General features: G+C 37.6%; 1 protein-coding gene across 1 annotated transcript in view; it reads right to left on the reverse strand.

The window, feature by feature from the left end:
- Positions 1-392: 392 nt before the first annotated feature.
- The window catches only part of LOC129565535 (uncharacterized membrane protein DDB_G0293934), a 27323-nt gene continuing 7890 nt past the window's right edge, over positions 393-19825 (reverse strand). The window contains exons 5-7 of the mRNA XM_055440521.1: positions 14672-14872; positions 2431-2607; positions 393-2340 (exon numbers count right to left, since the gene is read on the reverse strand). Of these exons, the coding sequence (XP_055296496.1) occupies positions 1421-2340; positions 2431-2607; positions 14672-14872 (1298 nt within the window). The 3' untranslated portion in view covers positions 393-1420. The remainder of the gene's footprint in view (positions 2341-2430; positions 2608-14671; positions 14873-19825) is intronic.

A 19825-nucleotide genomic window follows, 5' to 3' on the forward strand; every position in this document is an offset into this window, starting at 1 on the left:
GTCAGTGGCCAACACAAGTGGATTAGATTGCATCGGTGATATGCAAATAGCCGGTACGGTCATCGTTCGTGTCATTAACATAAACAGTGTGTTTCGATGTTGATAATGATTATTTAATTTACCTCGTTCGCATCCAAATTGAATCGTTCTTTCATGTGAGTGTGTGTGTTTGTGTTTGGGTTGACATAAAATAAAATGAAAGGAAAGAATGATACAAAAAATAGCGCATTTGCACGGTTGCAATTTTGATGTGAAAATGTGATTAAAAACGCTGCTCACATACATATATATATATTCAAGCTAAACATGTCCGTCACACACATTCATTCACTCAATTCACAAGCCTTGTTCAGCAGCACATACTCAATTATTCAAATAGACTAATGGACAAATTGTTCAATTGGAAACAACCAAAAATTTTATTGTTCACGAAAATACGACAAAACTACAAATCACAAATGAAACATTTTATTTATAATTTCTGCTGTTGCTGCTGTTGTTGTTGCTGCTTTATCGCATTTGTCCGTTCGTTTTTTCAATTAAATATTAGCCAGAGCGATTTTATTTTCTCAAAAAATCCCAAACTAATAATATGCAATGCATTTTGGCAAATGATGACTGACCGAGGCCGAGTGGGAGGGGGATGGCTCTGATGGCGCTGGTGGTGATGGTAATTTTTGTTCGCTCTCTTTGCAATTTTAAACTGCCACTGCATTTCCATTTTCATTTAATTTTTGCCAATATATTTAATTTAAGTGATGTGTCTGTATGTTTAATGCGTGAAATTTACGGATTACATTCTACTAATATCTATAGTTAGATTGTAGAGGTACATATGCTATATGTTTTTGTTTATTATTTACGTATAATCATATGTGTCGTTTTTATATACAGAAAATGCCATTCTTTTGTTTGTCCATTTCACATGCTGTACGCAAAGTGATGTGGAAATGGTTGTTGTTTTTTTATGTCATGGGCTAAAATCCATTTCGAACGATTATAACTGTTCATTGGGATTGGCTAAATTTAGAGAGAATTTTTACTTGAGATAATTCAACAGTTTCGATTTTGAGTGTACACATTTCCGCTGTATTTTCGCTATGACGTTTTACTAGAAGAGTTGCTTAAATTCGATATGTAAACCGTATAGATTTTTTTTCTCCAAACGCAAAGTGCATGACTTGCAATTTGTGTTGTTATTGAGATATCCTGCCTGATTTGATTTAAACATGAAGTGAAATAAATAAGGATGTTTTTTTTTTCTTTAAAGAGATATGAATCTCGACTCAATTATTTCTAAGTTTGCATTAAATACAATACAATCGAAATTGGATTTGACTGCAATCAATCTCTACTTTTTAATCTCGCGCATGGGGCGAATTTCTTTATTTACAAAATGTGAAGTAGATCGATTGTTGTGTTAATACGGTCGCCAGACGTCATTATGTTTTGCTGTTCGACATTTTAACGAATCACTTTTCGGTTTGCCTGGATTGGAGTTGCTCACAATTTCAATGTCATCATGTGGGCTGGGTGTGCGTTTGGTCGATGTAACCGGTGGCGATGCGCTCGTTTCTTTTTCATCGTCCAAATGTGATATTAACGTAATGCTTCGTTTCGTGCCAATTGGTTCATTGTTCGATTCGGTGCACAGGGAATCCGATTGTGTTGCCAAAGCGGAGTCATTGTTTGTTGTGCCGCTTGTCAAACGGAATCCATTGCCGTTTGTTGATTGAAGCGATGATCGAAGCCATGGAAGTTCATTGTAATTTCCACCGTACAATTGTGAATAGAGCCATTGGCTGGGCTGCGGAATCAAAGGTGATTGCAAAAATAGTTGCGCAGCAAGTGCATGATTTAGAGCATGATTCTGTTGCGGTAATTGCTGATGTAGCGGATGAGCTGGTGTCGATCTTTGATGCAAATGCGTTTGAAAACTCGAAAGGAAATCACTTTTCTTCGTGTTGATGCCGATGCTGCTGCTGCTGTTGCGTTGGACGAGCGATGTGAATGCACCACCATTTCCAGGCGCTTCGGTTTGAGCTTGCGGTGGTAATGTGGCCGATGACTGAAATGGAGATGGACTACGTCTTTCATCGTCTTCGGTTGAATTGGCGTGTGTCGGTGAACCAGTAACCGATATGTTGTCATTTTCGAATCGGTCATCGTTCAAATTATTGTCATTTTCGTCCATGTGCGGCGGCGTCAATTGCGATGAATTCGTTAGTGATACATTGGCAGGTGATGAATTTGGACTCGTTGTACTATGCGGATTATTGTTATTGTTATTTGATGCGGTGCTTTGATTGTTGAGACACGTCAACGGTGGCGTTGTGGCACCTGTACAAGAGAGAGAGAGAGGGACGAAATGTGTGAAATTGCACCAATTGAAGTGAATAAATTGGATGGCATTTTACGGTTTGTACATACGGTTGGATAGACCCAAGACACTTCGATTTTGATCCAAATGAAGCATGTGCGGCGGGAAGTGAGATGCTGCAGGTTGATGATGGAAAAATGGTACATGTGGAAAACCCGGACGATTTGCTAACGTACGCCACTCATGACCCGCAGCTAAATGCGACGGAATACCAAAATGATGAAATCCTGAAAAAGATACAAGCAAAATACTCATTTATTACACTCTCAAATGCTGGATGAACATAGTAAAAAATAATGTAAGAACGTTGAATGAATCGATTTTTTTTTTGAAATCTCATTTCAATACAACAGACAGAAAGCAAATATAACAGGCTGGAAGCATTGATGTAAGCTTAAAAAATTCATAAACTAATTTGGATCGATTCAACATCAATTTGACGCACATCAATAGAGTCTGTTCATTTCTATGGGTATCGAGTTTCATACTTTGATTTGGATACATCCATTATTCATGCGATACATTGTCGCATGCATGCATGCATGCATAAACCGCGCTTGTTTATCAGATTATTGATTTTGATTGATTCATATGACTGATAATTAGAATTTAGCTAATCATAATGCGAATCATTAAATGAATGATTTTGTTGCCAATTGTGAATTCATAGAACCATACAATTTAAATGTAAATGAAATATAATTTATATTTACCGCTGTAAATGTTTTTGAAATACATTCAATACAGTTTTTAAAAAAACCATCTTCTCTGAGCACTTTCTTTGTACAACAAAAGTCTCTCCTAGAACACAATTCCATTCACTCGAAGATATTCTTTTCTACTTCTAACGATCCAAAAAAAAGCGACGAAGGAAACTAAAGTTAGTAATATGATTCGTTTGAAAAGAATTTCTTCTATGTATTTATTATACGAAAGAAAAGCCATCGTAATGCGACTTATGGCTGATTCAATGGAAAATGGTTAGCAAGAAAAAGTGAACATGCATAAAGCTTGTTTGTGGCGCACCAATAATATAGCTTTTTTCCCCACCATGATCTCTCGCTGCAGCGGGCTCTCTGTGTGTTTCTAAGGCTCCCCCGTAAAAGTATACGACCATTATTTGCAATGATTTTTAACGAATACATACACATCTATTGGTAGCATTTGTGTGCAAATTCAGGTTTACCTAGTACTACTAGTGGCTAACCTTATATCACGCTACCACGGTTTCCTTACCCGAACCGCATGCATATAAATAAACTTATGTACTTCTGTCTCTCCTTCTCCCAGTCGCTCTCTCTTTCTCTCTCTCTCTCGCTCTTCTTCGTTGCGGTACGAGAAATACTGACTGTGACTCCTTTGCGTGCCGAACGACTTGCTCCAAGTACTACTAGTTGGATAAAAGTCAAACACATACACGCCATTTATAGCATCTCGTGTTCACCTTTCAGCAAGTCGAACTTGGAATTTCTTTCGGCTCCAAACGATGCTTGCTCATGGTTTCAATGTGTTTTCACAATACATACACTATATATTCCGAATGCTATATTTCGAGCTCAAGCTTCTTCGCCAAGCATAGAGAGAGAAATACATACTGGGTTCCTTTGCGAATAGCATCATTTCGGAGTGTTGCACACAGTGTTTTTAGTGGGAGGTGAAAACAAGCCACGATATTGCCATATATGGCTTCTCACACGACCATGTATCACAACGCCTTTTATTCCCAAGAATTCAATATATCTCACATTTACGTACATTTTCAATCGATTGCATAACGGTGTGTGCGTGTGTTGGTTTTTCATCATTTTTCACCGTTCGCAGCCAGATATTTTTACCAACTATTTTCAAAGTTGAAAACTATTTCTAGCGAAGCTTTTCTATTGACATTGATCTGATATTTAATGGAATCAGATGACTGTATGAATGTTCAATTTCCGGTTATTGACTTCTAAAAGGAAGAGAACAAATATGTGCTTGTGCATTTTCACGAGAAGCATTTTGTGATCTGGAAAATCAATATTGAATCGTTGTGTAAAAGGATTTTAGTAATCAGGAAGAACTTTCTGCTTTTTCCATTTGAAATCTGAATCTCGTTCATTTGCAGACAGATTTTGTAAATGGTTTTCCAGCCAAACAACCTTCGCTGGAGAGTAGTAGAACGACATGAGTAGCTAGAGTAGTCCACCAGAATAAGAAGTATTCAAGAGTTTGTTTGAATATTCCAATTATGAAAAGGCGCCTTGAAAATCGAAATAATTTCAACTTGAACCTTCAAAAAGTCGATTTCGTGCCAAATTTTTCAACGATGACAAATATCACCCATTAGTTTAACCGAAATCATTAAAGTCGGTATTGAAAGTATCCAGTCTCTCTCCCTCGAATCGGATTCATGTAAATATTGTCGAAATTCCGACACTAGTAACAAATGGCCTAATTTCTTAAACGAACCACAAAACTGCGCGCTGTTCGCCTCTTTCTCTGACTCAACACCAGAGCAAAGCACAAGGCAGAAATACTAGAAACGAAAAGTGGTGAACTAAGTTTTCGAAAGCATTGACCCGTTTTGCTGCTGCTGCTGCTGCTGCTGCTGCTGAAAATGCTGGCGTTTCGTTCTCTATCTTGTGTCTAATAAAGGAAACAAATATTTCAATGTTGAAACTGGAATAGAAAACATTCTCAAAAACAAACCGCATTCATTTGAAATGACAAAAGGTTTTCGCGTTACAAATGTGTGTTACACACACATACATGTAGCTAGAGAGAATCTCATTAGCTGTTTCAATGTTCTGAACATTGGAGTTTTGAGCGATGTTCTTATTTGCTCTTTGGTTTTTGTGCTTTGGCACAATATATTCCGGTAGGTGTTGCACATTGAACGTTTGTTTGCCAAACGCTGTGCTGTGTGCAAATAGTTTTATTTAAATGAGATTTTACCTTTTCAGATTATAATTAAACGGAGGATCAAAGCACTGTGCAGTGTGCACACACACACACACAACACATGAAACGGTACGCTACTACGGCTTTGGACCAGAAGGAAGAAGTAAAATTTCACAGTAAAAGTTTTATTTCTTTATTGTCCCTCATTTCCACTGACAAGATTACCGCACAATGCAATCCAGGAATTAAAATTCGCTCGTTCCATTTTCTTTAGTTTCGTAAACAGTGTGTTTTCATTTCGAATGTTTGTGCGTAAGTTGGTGGACGCGCGCACCCATGCATACATTGTATTTTCCCCGGTTATATCAATGCCGGTTTCATTTCGAACCGACACCAAGTGCAGACAATTGCACAAAGCAAGCGTTCAACTATTGTATTGCGACGAGTATAATTGTTACGAGTTCGAGTAGTGGAATTATTCAGCCGGATTGCGATACTTATGCGCCGTAGACTCATTCGACTGTGTAAATGTTTGCTTAACACCAAGCACACACACACACACACACCAACTCATACATACATTGAGTCACATCGTGCACGAAATGCAAATGTATACATATATTTAATTCGGCTATTTATCTAATGTATTACATTGCTTCATTTATGCTGGGGCACACGGAACTCACAAGCGGATTTTGTATGTTCCTTGAAACAGAGAGAATGAATGGGCCTTTGAACGGTACGAAGTATCTGAAAGAGTTGTGTGAAAATGGTAAAAGTATGTGATTATCTTGGGCAGTCAAGATTCTTTATGCCGAGCAAACACACAAAGATGCGAACACGAATCGTTGCAATTCAACAATAAAGCCATTATCATCTCCAAATCTATAATGCGTATAAAATAAATGGTAGTGTATAAATGGCATTAATGAATGGCAAGGAATGCCGAAATTTTAAAGTGAATTTTGGCTCGTTGCTCATCACTCCTGCTGCTGCCACCGCCATCGTCGTCATCGTCATCATCGTCATCGTCGTCATCGTCGTCATTGACACATTAAACGATGGGCTGAAAGACGCGAACAGGCGGAAAAAGTGTATTGGCGGGTGCGGGTGTGCTGTACACAAAGTGATTATCAGACAAATGATGTGCTTTTTATCATTTCCACTGAAAAGTTGCCATTGTTATGTCGGCGATAAATTTTAATACCCTTACCCCATTCGTTCCAACTGTTCGGGAGGATGAGAGACGACGAGGCTCTAGCTAACGAGGCGTGAATTTTTTGCGCTTACACTCAGACTCTCTGCCATATTTCGATGCGATGGCTTTTTTCTCAGCTCAAGACATACACAAGCAGTGGTTGTGTGGCAGCGAGCGCGTAGCACATGAATTTCACCGAAAATCCGAATGAAATTTATATCGTCCAAACCACATTTACATAACGCGAGAACGCACCTCGAACTATTCGCCGCCAAAACGGAATGGCATTGGCATCGGCCGAAACCGTTTGGCTATGTTTTCTATGTATTTTTTTTTTAAATTTTTATTCCGATGCTCAACGTGGTGCTATTGTTGAGCCTCGCATTCGAAGCAAAGCTGTTACAAAATTTAAATGTTGCGCACAAATGACATGTTCGCGGCTCACTCGCTCGCGAGATTTTCCTCAATGCTAGCTATGGACCGGATCCAGTCGACGCGCTCGATACTGTTTATACAGAGAAACGCATTAGGCATTGTTAAAGAGTATTTAACCCGTTCTTTTTTCCTCGTTGAACTGTAAACACTTTTCATACAGCCGTTTGCAATTCATTTCGCATCTCGCGGAGGTTAATGCCATGAATGCTACCGAAATGATACACCATTTTTAATACAATTTCATGGCATTCGTACAGTACACAACGCAGTGTGGCATATTCAATTATTGTTCCGGGTGCGAGAAAGTGGATTTTCTTTTATGTGTATTAAACGCCGAGATGAACGCGAGTCGCATTCATTTTACACTCGATGCCATATTTAATGCGAGGCAGGTTTGTTTGTGTGGCACGGTGGTTCGATTCAACTCAAGCCAAAACATAACGCACATGACGCTTCCTAACTGCCTCGGTGGGTATGAATTGTGTGATTGTATGTGCAGCCACAAGACGAAGAATTCGTGGGTTTCTCTCTCCCCTCGTGTGTGTGTGTGCGCACAGCTCGGCTCGCCGAATTGGGTGCGAACAAAAACAATAACGAATCATTGAAACGACCAAGTGACAAATATTTCAACACTTTTCATAATATTATGCGTGCGAATGTAAAATGAATTCCGCCAAATGATTGACAAATATTGTGAATAATTTATGACACCGAATTCAAACATTTGTTCTTCATTATCATCGTTTAGACGATGGCATACTTTTTAGCGTCACCATCTCTAATTATGAATCTCTTTCAACTCGAATCGACACATCGCCTTTTGTTTTCACACCCAATCCCATTATTATCAAAACACAACCATGGGCCGAAAGTGGGAGCATATTATTTGTTAATTCGAAATCAATTTGCAGTTTGGTTCGACTCATTCGACGGCACAAATGATTTTTCTTCTTGTTGCATTACCTTTTATAGCCTGCTTTTGTCTTACATTGTTTCCACAAGCGGCGGTGCGACAGTGGAAAAGTTACACTGAAGAAATAAATCGGCATTTAAATGCTAATGCCATTTACACTCATTCGGCAAACTCTTCGCCCCCTTCCCGCACACGCAACGCCAACTGAATTTGTTGCCACCGTCGTCGGCGGCATTGAATTAACAGCCCATTTACAAGTATCGCACAATGCGACAACTCGCCTCTCACCAGCAGCAATTGCACCAACGTCTTTGAACCCTTTTATCGAAGCAAAAACATACATTCACACAAAAAAAATAATCCTTCAGCAGTTTGTAATTAAAACAAATGACGAAATGACTAATACAATGGCTTTGAACACAGCCTCGCTCTCTCCCTCGAAGACATAAACATTCAATGGGAAAAAAATGTTGAACCAAACGGTAAAATACTAAACTGTGAACGTGCTTCAATCAACGACAATTGCAGTTGATTTCTTTTCGGCTACTCGGTTTTTTTCGTTGTTGTTGTTGTTGTTGTTATTTCGTTTTGTTTTGAAAGTGCTTTGTTTTAATTCTTTGGTTAAACCCTTTTTACGACTTTGCCCCTGTCGTCTTCGACGTCGCCGTACAATTAAATAAATTGGATTTAACATTCAAACGCACGGCTACTTCTCACATTGACACTTTTGTGAAACCCCATTGTGTGTGTTTTTTTTTCTCCTTCGTTTTCAACACAAAAGTCTTTGGAATGCCGTAAGATTCATTTTTTCCATTTCCGCCCTAGATTCGGTCACACTTTTCTTTACTAAAGGATTTTCAAAGACAAGTCAAACCAATGTAGAAACAAAAAAATGGCTCCCATTTGTTTATTGTGGGATTTGGCATGGATTTTTTTAATGGTTTTTTTTATACTTTGAGCTGAAAATATTCGTTTAAGTCAAGGATATTTACCCACATTTTATCACTGGTATCGATCAATCAGGGTCATGTTCTAACATCGAAAGACTCTTTTTATTTGAGCACAATAAAAGGCTTGGTTCTAAACTAATACATGGAAATATTTTGAACATTCTCGACGAAAACGTGGGAATTTTCCGCACGAAAACTTTGAAACCTCAATCGGTCGAAGTTTTGGTCACCTCAGAACTCTGGGTTCGAACTGTTTGCATTTTTATTTACAACAGTCTTATTTCTATTGGCACAATGATGCGTTGAAATTTGGAATATTCCTTCGAAAATGTCCATGTTCACATTTTGATGGTCGATGCAACGAATTACGGTTTATGACTGTCGTAAATGTCAAAGTGAACACAAATCAATCCTCCCTTTTTTAGTATATCTGCATCACGGATGAAGTGAACCGAACACTTCTTAGTTGCTGCGACATCTCTTTACCCTAATGTTTTTCTCGGGCGAAAATTTAATAAAACGCCTGCGATGAAGTTCATACTACGAGCAAAACGACATCAAAAAAACACATTGTATGTATATACAACATTTCTAAACTGGTGAAATTCCAAAGTGAAAATACAGCAGGCTGCTAATGACTTTAGAGCAAAAAGATGGAGTGTTATACCAAGTGAATTATGTTTGATGTCACCATGTGTGCTCTGTGTGTGTGTGATGGCACGGCAGGAAAACGAGCTTGAAGTGTAAATGTCACGTATGTGCGCATAATTTATAAAATTAAGATTTAAGGAAGTAAAATAAAACGGAGAGACGGAACTTTGTGTAAAATAAATGACACATTTGGGCTTGGGTTTTTCCGTCAAAGTTTTCGAAATTACTTTCAAATGAAAAATAACAAGATGTGAACATTTTGAAGAGTGTGTCAACCGGAAAACTTTGAACTTTTCGCCATGAATATTTCATCACTGAATTGCAATTTAGTTTACACTTTAGGATTAATGGCAAAATCAAAGAAATTCGAATTCTTTTTGTTGTTTTGGCCCTTTTTTGGGGCCGTTTGATTCGTTTCTCTCCATTTTGCTGACGACACTCTGTGTGTCACAACACATTTTGCGATGCAACAATTTTTAATGTGGAAACCGCGCGAGTGACATTAATTTACGGCAAAATATGAAAATTCAGCAAATGGTTTTTCGGTGCGCACTGAACAATGAAATCGGTCACACTCGTGCATACAACTTGCAAGAGCGAGAAAAAGCATAAACAAACTAAGCTGTCAACTCAAATTCACATGTGCTTACAATGTCATTCAATGTTATGGCACATGAAAAATTAACGAGAGACACATTTTCTCCGAAGCCGTTTTAAACCCCGAAAATATATATGAATCTATGAAATTCATTTTAAACGGGTTTTCCTTGACGTTCGCATAGTTTTTTCTGTCTATGTGTGTGCCATATTCCACTTGTGCCACTACAATATCCGTCAAGATAGCATAATGTTGAGCACTAACCGTTTGGGGAAAAAATTGTTTTTTTTTCATCAGTTTTTGCATAAAACAAGGAACTTTCCATCCTTCCTGATGTGTATAGTTTTATTTAGTCTCCGACACACTGTTTGAGTTTCGCTCGGTGTTTCACAAATAAACAAAATGCTGCATGAATATTATAACAGTTTGAGCTGCCATTATATATTGTTGATCTGTGTTGCCTTCACTCATTCGGTTTAATTTGATTTCCGTTTCCCTCCGTCGAAATGACAGCCAAGTCAGTTCTGGATTTTTGGAGCAAAATGCGAAACAGGTGCAGCCTTTGTCAGATGACAGTGATCGGGCAAAAATGAGATTTTCCAAAAACTTCGCTAATCGATAGTTTATTGTTTTTTTTTTAGATCAACTTGTTCCGCATATTGTTTTATTCTGGCATTGATTTTGAATTTAATATCACTCAAGTTCCTTCAACTAACATTGTTGGTTATCAACCCGGATGCTTTGTCTTGAATGAAAATCTGTCGAAAGCAATTTTATCGCTGTTGACACATTTTAAAAGTTTATGGAAAATATTTCGTTGTTTTCATTCCATAAACTTGATAGAAAATACAATAAAAACGACGAAAACATGGTGGAAAACGAGTTAGTGTATACAAGGTTCACAAGCAGTTGATGCAACTATGCAGAAAATTCAATGTGAAATGAACATGGTTCGTCCGTTGGTTTTGTTGTTTTAAATAAATTTATACTCGAAAAACCATGGGCAAACATTTAAGAAGTATTCAAATGTTGTTAATCAACATTGAAGTTTTGCATTAAAAGCAACATTCTAATGCTAGAATACCATAGCAGTTTTTAATAAGGAGTGTTAGAAACTAGCTTTAAAATTTAAACTGAAGTTTATAGACTATACAGATTAAAGTAGTTTTTTCTGCATTTTGTTGATAAAATACAACTTTTCACTCAAACTAAATTCGCTCAACGCCAAAAATATTAGAGTGAATCAGTTGAAGTGATGCCTCATCCTAAACATTAGGAATTTAAAATCAATCGAAGTATTCGAATTGAATTTCATCGTGAATTATGTTTCATTTAAATGGTGATGCATGTAATAAATTTGATAAGCGAAACAATACAACTAATAGTCGAGTGGGAGTCTGCATTGACTGGTGTGAAATGAGAAAAAAGCAACTGAAAACGATGTTGTACGTAACAAAAGTCAAAAGTCAATAGAACATATTGAGTGTGCACAGCTCAATCAAGGCTGGTCGTAACACGGAGGTCGTAGCGCACCCTCTTGATTTAGTTGGAATGTCATCATCGTTCGCCTGATCTAATCGCATTTCGTTACTATATTCACGCACTACAAATTGAGCCAAACAACAGCGCACATATGGCGCCGTCACTTGATAGATGCCAGCAAATTCTTTCGCTAATACGAGAAGATAGCGAGAGAGAGAGAGAAAGAGAATCGTGACTATGTTTACACTTTCAGCAAACAGACACCTAAGTGTGACGCATATTTTCCGATCAAATCTCTCACAAGTGAATTCATGCAATTCGTCACCATGAATGCCAAGCGAATTCCGTTTTTTTCTTCTACGGTGCTGGCGGCAAGAATCGGTGTAGGCCACCGCATGACATTGAAGTGTAAGAAAAATATCGACGAATCGGGATAAAGAAAAGGCGTTGGAGTGACTAGCAACGGATCTGGAGTTACTGTGGAAACGGAGACGGCAAGTGTCGTCGACACAAGAAATAAACTTCATATTTATTTGATATTTTTGCGCAAACCATTGAATTGAAAGCGAATGCTCTTGATATATGAACTGACGCATCGTATTGTTCGTATTGTCATGGGTTGTGTATTCTCGTCTTCTTTTTTTTCATCAGCCGATCGTCATCAGCCGAAAAGTCGTGAAGACGTTTATGCGTGAAGCGTTCTGTTGACAACGTACGGCACAGCATCAGCAACGTTTAAATTGTCTCCATTCAAAATATGATATTCAAAATGTGAAAATTCAAGGGGCTGCACGCTGTGGCTTTTCAATTCGCATATTTCATGGTACGAATTGTTTACAGTTTCTTTTGCACCACTCAAGTGAGAAGGCATATGGCGTTTCACCCTTCGGTTCTGTGCACAAATTGACAATGCCATTTCACTTGCTAGGCACACACACATACACAATATGAGACTGAATTAGGAAACGCTTGTGTCACATTGTAACTGCTCGTCGGCTTGAGCAATACCGAAACTTGATTGAGCCCGGTGTAGATTAAGTGCAAATAATGTTTGACATGTTACGATATTGACATGCAATTTGACATGTAATTGAATCAATATTATCATACATGTGCCATGGAGCCGATATCGAAGTCTCATCGCTAAAATTATCGGTATGAATGGCATACACATGCATGACATGAACATGCTTCATACACCTTGCTGAGTCTCGCACCCACCCACACACACACGCACAATATTTGCACGTTTCCCAATTTGTTAGAAGGGTTGCTTAAGTTCTATTTTGAAATGAATACACATGTTTGCCAGTGTAAATACACATCTTTCTCTCTCTCTCTATCTCTTTCTCTCTCTCTCTCTCTCTCTCTCTCTCTCTCTCTCTCTCTCTCTTTCTTTCATTCCCTCGCACGCACAGAATGTTAGGTGTCGAAAATTTGATTCACTATCATCGAAACAATTCCAAACACATTTCGGTTTCATTGCATTGTCGTTCTCAGAAACCAATTCAACCGGCACGTGATAACATCGACGGTCCAAGTCTCTTCGTTCACCAGCATTTTTCTAGCAGCTATCATTTGATCTTGGAAACAAATTTCATGCATTATTTATGTAAAGTATGTTATTGCTTGAGTGCCGATTGTTGTGTATGCAGTTTGTAAATGTCTAAATGTTTGCCAAATAGATGTCGATTTGGTAAACTATGTCATGCACACACACATGCTCCTAATCGACAATACCCTTTGAATTGAAAACACACATGTACGGGAAAAAATGATTTGTTGGCTTTCAACGAAATACTAACACTCCCCATTTTCTACCTCACGTCTTCATATATTCGCACACAAATGTACGACAATTTATACACTTTAATACAATTATCAATTTACACTTAGCAATTGTCGTCTTGGGACCTGTTCGCATGTGATTTTCTTGTCTTAGTGAAAATGGGGGCTTTTGATTTCCACCGAAGTTGAGTCAGGAATGGACAAGTATTGACTATTTTTTGAGGTGCATTGAAAATTATTTTTCAAGTCTTTGAATTTTGAATTTAAAATTTCCGAATCAAAGTTGAGAAAAAAAAGTGTTAATAAAGAGAATTAAAATTAAAATGAAAGAGGACATTACGATTGCCCTATCCAATTCAATTCAAATTGAAATCAAAAAGTCATCTTCCATGAATTTCAAATGAAAATGTGAATAATTTTCACTTTTCGCACCATTTTTTCTATCGGAAAAACGTTTTTAGACCCAATTTGCAAGTCAATTCAGCAAATTTACCGTCGATTTTTCCACTCATAAGTTGTGATTTTTCAATTAAATTGATAAAAGTAATAAATTGGAATGGAATAGCGCCAAACGTATATCCGTTTTGAGTGTGGATGACTGAATGTGCGCAAAAATTCGTTCGATATGTTCACCACATCGGAAATAATATCGATTAAAATGTTCGCGTCGTGAGTTTGTGTCGTTTTGTCGATGGCGACGGCATAGAAAGGCATATGTTTTATAGATTCGAAATGAATAACGATGCAATATGATTACAATAAATATTGAAAGTGGTAGCGTCAGCTTTCGATAAATATGTATGTATCGTAATAATTTGTATTCGGTCGGGGAGTCACACGTGCATCGTACATTCGTATTCATATTCGCATATGATTATAATATTTTGCACGATTACACGCATGCTGAAAAATGTTCTGCGATTTGTGTTGAGTAGCGTTGAAAATTGTCAAAAAGCGTGAGCCATGTGTATGAATATCGATTCTTAAACAAACTGTTTGTGCCCGCCATGGTGTGAATATGTGCGAGTTGGCAGAATAGAGCTCGAGGTGTTCATAAAAATATATGAGAGAGAAAGATAACAGCTTGTGTGAATGAGCTGTTTCGAGGATATTTAATTAAATATTTAAAATACGGCACTTGAATGCACTTCAGTTGGTGCGATTTGGTTTGCCAAAAAGTAGTAATTTCACAATTCAACGAGATTCAATGACATAAATTCACCTGAATTACTGCCGCTGCTACATTGAAAGTTCCATAAATTTGATCTTTTTTTGGGCGGTGAGTCGTTAAATCAAACGTATTATCTGTTTCTAATTTTGACGAGACTGATCGATACCAGATAATGTTGGCTTGTTTAACGAATTCCTAAAATGTTTTTTTCTTTCGTTAAATTACCTGGCAATTTGAAGGGTAATCCAGCCAGAAGTGGATCAGGCGCGAAACGCTGCGGTCCAAATGCAAATGGATGGAAGTTCTGGTGACGAATTTTTGAGCGTGGCTCTCGCGGTCCATCGACTGTTACTTTAATTGCTTTCATGTAGGTTGTTACCTGGGCCGGAACGGTTGATATGCATATTGTGAGCGAAAAACTTTTCCCTGCAACGGCACAAAACCAAAGAAGAAAACATATGAATATTTCATCGTGCGTATGTTCAAATGATAATGATGCAATGGCAAATGAATTCTTGCCGAAATAACAAATTTTCGATCCATAAATTTTCTGCACTGCGATAATATCTCTCGGCTTCAATAAATTATTAGCTGAAGAAAACAATTTCCACTCCGGACACAAGATGAAATCCGATGTGAAGAATGGAAACACTCACTCTTCCGACATCTCACATATACCGAATTCGATGCGGCTGTGAATCAAGGCACCGAATGAAGCAGTGTGAGCATATGAATTTGTTTATTATTCCTGCATTGGCATCATTTTGCCATTTTCTTTTTCCGTTTTGTTGATAGCGTGTCCCAAGATATGTTCACACTCTCCGTAGGAAATCAAGCAAACAGATTTTTCCATAGTCTTCCCATCGAACATTGGGGTTTATTACACACTTCACTCTCTTTCTCACTCTCCACTCTGCTGTTGTGGGTGCACCAAACCGACACGACACACTTGAATTTATGTGCTGGTGTTAAATCATGTGTATGGAAAAAATGTGCGACTACATTTTCGACCGTATTAACCAGTGCGGAGACAAAGCAAACTGTATGCATTTTTCGGGCCGCATACAAAAACAATTGAGTTGAAGTCAGGAAAAAATTGATTTATGCGCTCGCTGAAAACGGAAGGGGAATCGTTTATCGAGAAAAAAAGGGAGAACATCGCGTGATGATTCAAAGGAACGTGCAAGAATTTTTGAAGCCAAAAGCAATCTGCACTACTTCAGTCAAGCTTTTGTTTCGTGCAGTTTTTGAATAATATTTTTTCAACTTTTCCTAAACTGAAATCATCATTGGCGATAATCCCTATTTTTCCTAGGTTTAGTAACGCAACTTGTTCAGTCTCCCACTTAATACGAAATCATCTTAAACTCCTCTATCCGATTTTATCCGACGTGTTTTCAAAACCTCAGCTGAGGAATTGGAAAATCCAAAAAGTCGGCATTAACTTCTTATGTTTAAAGTCAGAAGAAGACGCAAACAAACATCGAAAATTGGGTAGTATACGCGTGTTGCGCCAACGGGCAAATTACAATATTTTTTTTATAGAAACATCATGTTTATGCCTCCCGAGAAAAAAAAACAAACATAATTGGATCAAATGTTGAATCCAATGTCGGAGTCAGAAAAAAAAACATTTTACACATCAAATTGACGACCAATTTTGCCGAAATTGCTGCAACAATATGGTTATGTATCAATAACCGTTGGATTCAATTCATCCGATTAATTTCACTTCGTTCAAAAAGAGGGAGAGTTTTTATGATGCTATGTGGGGTGCATGAGTTTCTTTCGAGTAAACACTTTGTTTTCGTTGTCTTGGAATTTTATTATGAATTTTTGAATTGCAGTGACCTTCTACGCCAGACGTGTAGCCTAAGCCGATTTTATTAAATACAAAGAAGAAAAAAAAATAACTTTTCAAATCAAATTGTTCAAGTCAAACTAATCGCTACACATTTCACCAAATTGTGATGCAGAAAAAACTTGGTGAACTGAATTGATTGCTTTATAAATTGCGATTGCTCTTTTTTGTGTGTGTGTGTGTCCGTGTGTGTCCGAATATTTAGTGTAGTTGAATGTTGTCGAGTTTTAGTGGGTGTTTGGTTAATGGTCAACCACAGGCACTTTCCATGCAATTCCATCCCTCTCATCGCTCTCTGTCTCATTCGCATATTACCATTTCGATTGCAAACTTCAAATAAAATGGAAAACATCATTTTGGCACGTTGCCATCAGCTACTACTGCTGTTTCGAATTGTAATAATTTGGCCGGAAAAGTTGTTGTTGTTTTTTTCAAGAATTTCAAATAGAGAATTTGAGGGTTTTTTGGTCGGTCATTTCAATAAATCTCAGAAAAACGTGATGAACATCATTTTTCTTCGTTGACAAAAAAAAAATATAATAAAAACTTAAACTGCAACCAGAATTGTCCATAAATTTTTTGGCTATCGACTGTTCGTCAGCTCTTCTGTCATTCCAAAAGAAGATTCTTTCGATAAAATCCAATTGCTTTTGTATTCTCAAATTTTGTGTCTCGAAGAAATATGCGGTGTCGCCTGTGTTCAATTCAGTTTGTCGCTTTTGTGATTGAAATAACGGAAAAACCACTGTAACCAAGAGTATTGTCGGCAAAAAAAACAGACACACACACAATCCACTGTGAAAATCCACCTTGTTAATTGTGACAAGAAGAGAAAAAGTTAAAAAGTGATGATTTTAAATGTGGAACTTGACACAAAACAAACGTGAAAAAAAATCCTCAGCAATAACAAGGCAAGCGACAGCGAACGAAACGAAAGAGAAAAACTTGTCCACGGGAGCCTTGGAGCGTTTAATGACATACTTGGCTGTTACTTGTGTTTCTTTACATTCCATTTTCATTTATTCTTATTTTTTATTCATTCACGCTGAAATGTTTCGCACCGAATTGAGGGGGAGAGTATGAGATGCATGTCTTTAATGACAAAGGCGGCAGACATGCGTCAGTTGTGATGATTATGGTGCAACGGCGTGAATTGAAATACAGATGAAAAAAAAACAACCAACGAAGCAGACGCTTTGGAGATTGGAACATTGTTTTTAAAATGAAATTTAAGAGGCGAAAGAAATCCAAGACAAGATAGGGATTGACGAAACAGCCGAAGAGACAGTACATGCGTCAAATGAGGGAATTCACTAAATAGACACACGACGAAAAAAAACGGAGGACAAGAGTGAGAGTGAGAGTGAAAAAAGACTCGAGAAAATTATTACAAGATTGTAAATTGGTATTTATATTGCGTTTAGCAGCAGCCAATCGATTTTTTTTTCTTTTGGTGATTGCTTCGGTTCGCCATTTGATGGTGTCTTTTTTTATTTTTCTTTCTTGTTATTTCGTCAAGCTGATCTAAGTACATTATTCGGGATTTTGTGTCACGTTTATGGTATTTAAATGGAAAGTTATCGGCAAATAAAAAGTCAAACGCCGTGGCACAACACCAAGTAAACCGATGCGATTGACTTTTTAGCGGTGGTCGGATACGGCTGTACGAAGAAACCTACATCGAAATCCGCTAATGCAAATGCGACAATAAACAATGGTTTTATCGTTGGTTGTTCGGGTAGTGTGAAGCGAACGCAAAAATTAAATTGAAAGTCATTTCTCGCTTGAAATTCGATTTCAAACGACAATACGGAAAATTGCCAATAATTCAATTGAATTTTGATCTCGCACACACAAAGAGACGCAAAGCTAGATAGAGACAGAATGGGAGAACTATAACAAGACACCGTCAATGATTGGAATTAAGCCGTGCTGAGCGTCGCATCATCAGCAGCTAATATGCCAAGAGGTTGCAATAATACATACACACAAACAACCGAATCCGGAAATAAAATCGACCCCAATCTCATCTTGGTTTACATGTTATACTTGCCATCGTCAACGAACACACACATACACAATCGACTATTTTAAACGGTTTCGATTTTATTAAATTTTCACGCTCGCGTGCTATCGCTCTTCCACGCTTCGAGAAAAATCGTAATTAAATTCCTTTTGTTTTTTTCTTCTCTCTTGATGCTTTCGTCTTGTTCCAATTCCAGTCTTGTTAGCAGCGTTTGACTCCTTTATTCCATTTTCCTACTGTTTTTACGAGCCTCGCTCAATACATTCGAAATTACTTCTCAAATATCAGCAGACTTCCTCTTCCACACTCGCTCTCTGTCTCTCTTTTGAAACCGATTCAAATGAATTCGCAAACACCGAAACTCGCTCACATCAAGATGTGCACGGAATGCAAACGTTCTGGCATACAGATCTCTACTTCTCCGTTTAGACGATATTTCGTTACGAGCAAATTTAAATAAACAACACAAGAATTTATTATGAAAACAACGACGAATCCTTGCACCGTTTTAAATTTCATTTGACTTTCGAATTTTCTGCACATTTTTCCCTGCCAGATTCAACAATCAACTCAAGATCTGATTCACGACGGAAAATGCGTTGCATTTCACGAGAAAATACATTGATTTCGGGAGTGAAAATGTGCATATAATTTCATTTTTGGTTTTCAAAATGCACTTAATTTTCACTCGATGCTGTCGCGTTGCTACGTAGCAACGAAATCTTCTGCGAAACACGTGAGCAAGAATGGACCAGCTTTTAAGCGGAAAATCTTAGTTCCATCAACAAAGAAAATAGAACAAGCGTATTTTCAGAGTCATCTGACAATGACCGTTGCTAAGCAATCTTTAATCTTTGCACTCTTTCAAAGCGGTATACTATCTACCCAACGACGACATCTAACTGAACTGAAAGTGTAAGGAAAATGTAGGGCACACATGAGAACCATCGACTGAATTTGTTTGACGATATTGAACAAACAGCGCACGCACTGCTGTATCTACGAATAAATATTTTTCTTCAATTTATTCTATTTTTATTATTAGTCTAGATGGTTTTGGTCAGAATTTCGGCTAATAAGCACATTCCAATCTTGATTCAATTTGCGCATGAAAATAATTTCCAAATTCAGGACATCGAATTTATGTTGGTGAGCAAGTAGAGTGGGTTCTAATTATATCATGAGTATGCTACTTCAGAATAATTTCGTTTTTTGTTCCATAATGATAAACAAGTCGCCCCTCCCTTGTTACAGAAGAAATCCATTACATCAATTCGATTTGGAGGTCAAATTTTTTTTGACGATGAACAGACAGATTGGAGTTTTTCCCGAATAATTCCGTGTGAAGGCGTTTCAATACATTTGTATAGCTGTGCTCACGATTTTTTTTTTATCAAGATATCGTAATAAACTAAAAATATCGTTCGATATCGTTATTATGATGGAATCTTAATAACGCTATCAACTTTTTATCAGGTTATTAACTATATTC

This window comes from Sitodiplosis mosellana, unplaced genomic scaffold, assembly GCF_009176505.1.
Source record: "Sitodiplosis mosellana isolate CC-2019 unplaced genomic scaffold, AAFC_SMos_1.0 Smas_scaffold_3, whole genome shotgun sequence".
In the NCBI taxonomy this organism is placed as follows: domain Eukaryota; kingdom Metazoa; phylum Arthropoda; class Insecta; order Diptera; family Cecidomyiidae; genus Sitodiplosis; species Sitodiplosis mosellana.